At 28.5% G+C, this 2,136-nt stretch overlaps 1 protein-coding gene across 1 annotated transcript in view; it reads left to right on the forward strand.

Moving 5' to 3' along the window:
• The window catches only part of LOC104766673 (putative axial regulator YABBY 2), a 4,568-nt gene continuing 3,885 nt past the window's right edge, over positions 1,454–2,136 (forward strand). Inside the window, exon 1 of the mRNA XM_010490600.2 lies at positions 1,454–1,766. Coding sequence (XP_010488902.1) covers positions 1,698–1,766 — 69 coding nt within the window. The 5' untranslated portion in view covers positions 1,454–1,697. The remainder of the gene's footprint in view (positions 1,767–2,136) is intronic.

Consider the following 2,136-nt stretch of genomic DNA (forward strand, 5'->3'; position numbering starts at 1 on the left):
TGAGAAAGAATGCATGTCAACCTCGTGGAAATATGTCAGGATAAGATTGATATTCTCGACTTCCAGATTATGTTTCCCCGTCGATCTCTCTTATATGATTTCTTAGAAAGAAACTTGTAAGAATTGTGTGTTGGGTTGATTCCAAATGCTTTACATTACATGTGCTTATTTTATTTAGCTTTCTTACATCGGACAAAGTTAGAAAACCCCCTTAAAAAAGGCAACTAATTTATTTCGGTGGTTTCATAAGATTTATGTGTTAAAGGTTTTGAAACATCTATTACGAATTTTTTTTTACAAAACCATATATATAGATAGTATCTTTATTTTATATTTAAATACTAGTTGTTTCATTTATTTTGACTCTAATTATATAAATAAGGACAAAATAGAAAATAATATACAAAAATTGCATTTATGTGCACTTGCCGAATAAATAGGATTTTAATGAACTTTTTGAAACTCAATTGCAAGTCACTAAACCAAACCTACGCACATGTTTAAGTTTTTAGAGAAAATGACAAAAAGAATTTATCTTTTGAAAAATGTCTAAATGATATCATAAAATTTTCATTTTGTCCAAAAAAAAAAAANAAAAAAAAAAAAAAAAAAAAAAAAAAAGATATCATAAATTTTCTAGGGGTCAAATGTCCTTATTACAGTATGTATCGTTTTCAATTGTTCCTGAATGGATGTATAGCAGCTTTCTGTATACAAATTGGAGTTAATGAAGTAAATGTTAACTATATATGTTCTATGTTAATAGTTTTGTTTTTGGACTTTTCACGTGTGTTGTTAACTCTGGCTACGACGATTTACGGATTACGGTTTGCTGTTAACCAAGTCCACATATCGTTTTCAGATATGTCGACAGTTTGTCAATATAATAATTGAACCCATACTGTTAAAAAATATTCTCATTTCTTATCTGTTAGACAAAAAACCTCATTCTCATCTTGTTCTTGTACTATTTTATTTCTAGAGTGAAGTTTGAAAAAATAGCACTATATGTATGTAATAAACAAAAATACTACATTATAATGTAGTCTTATTACTTTATCCAACATCGCGATGATTATGCGCAAAATAGAAAAGGCGTTTTTGGTTAAAGCATAAAGAAATATCACTTTATTAAAAATAAGAGTTTTGTCACTCAGTTATTTACATATATATACTTACAATGTAAAATAACTGAAACAATGAGATTATTGAGCTAATTTCCCTGTAAAAGTTTGAAACTAACCTATGATCAGTTGATATATAAGATAAAGGAATTGAATCAACGATGTAAACTTTGAAAGAAAATTACAAAGGATAGTATATATATATCTTCATCACTTTGTGATGGAGTAATTTAACTCTCTAATTATCTAAACAAAATTGTAAGTATCGAAAAATAAAAAAGAGGGACATTGTAGTATAGTCCCCACTTGTCTATCTTCGTCTCCAAATAAACCACATTAGTCTTTTCAGATTTTTTGTACACTTCCTTCACCCCCTCACCCCTCTCTCTCTCTCTCTCCTCCTTCCTCTTTCTTCTTTGCTTGCCCTTTTCTTTAATTTTTATTCTTCCAAAATCAAAATAGTTCCTCCTCTGATCTCATTGGGATAACTTTAAGTTTCCTTATATAAAAACCGAACAAGAAGAGAGATATATCACTGAAGAGAATCCACACACACACACACACAAAAAAAAAATGTCTGTGGATTTATCATCTGAGCGTGTGTGCTATGTCCACTGCAGCTTCTGCACCACGATTTTAGCGGTAATTATCTCCCTCTACTCTTTACTTCTTTCTATGTGTCAATGAAATTCTTAAAAGAAAGTGTTATATAATTTGGTATTTACTCTGATCAGCTAGATCCCCTTTTTTCCAACTTCTATCAAACTGTTTTATAAGACAATTATCTATTTATCAAAGTTTATGGTTATATATCTATATGTATATTGTATGGTTAGTTTTGCGTATGGGTCATGATGATAGATCAACGTACTTTGTTTTTTCCTGTGATTATTGATGAAGATATATATGGGAAATTTCTTAATTTCAGAAACCCTAAATTCTTCTTCTTATTTTTTTCTACAAAAAAAAAAAAAAAAAAAAAAAAAAAAAAAAAAAAAAAAAAAAAAAAAAT

Source organism: Camelina sativa, chromosome 3, assembly GCF_000633955.1.
Source record: "Camelina sativa cultivar DH55 chromosome 3, Cs, whole genome shotgun sequence".
Lineage (NCBI taxonomy): Eukaryota > Viridiplantae > Streptophyta > Magnoliopsida > Brassicales > Brassicaceae > Camelina > Camelina sativa.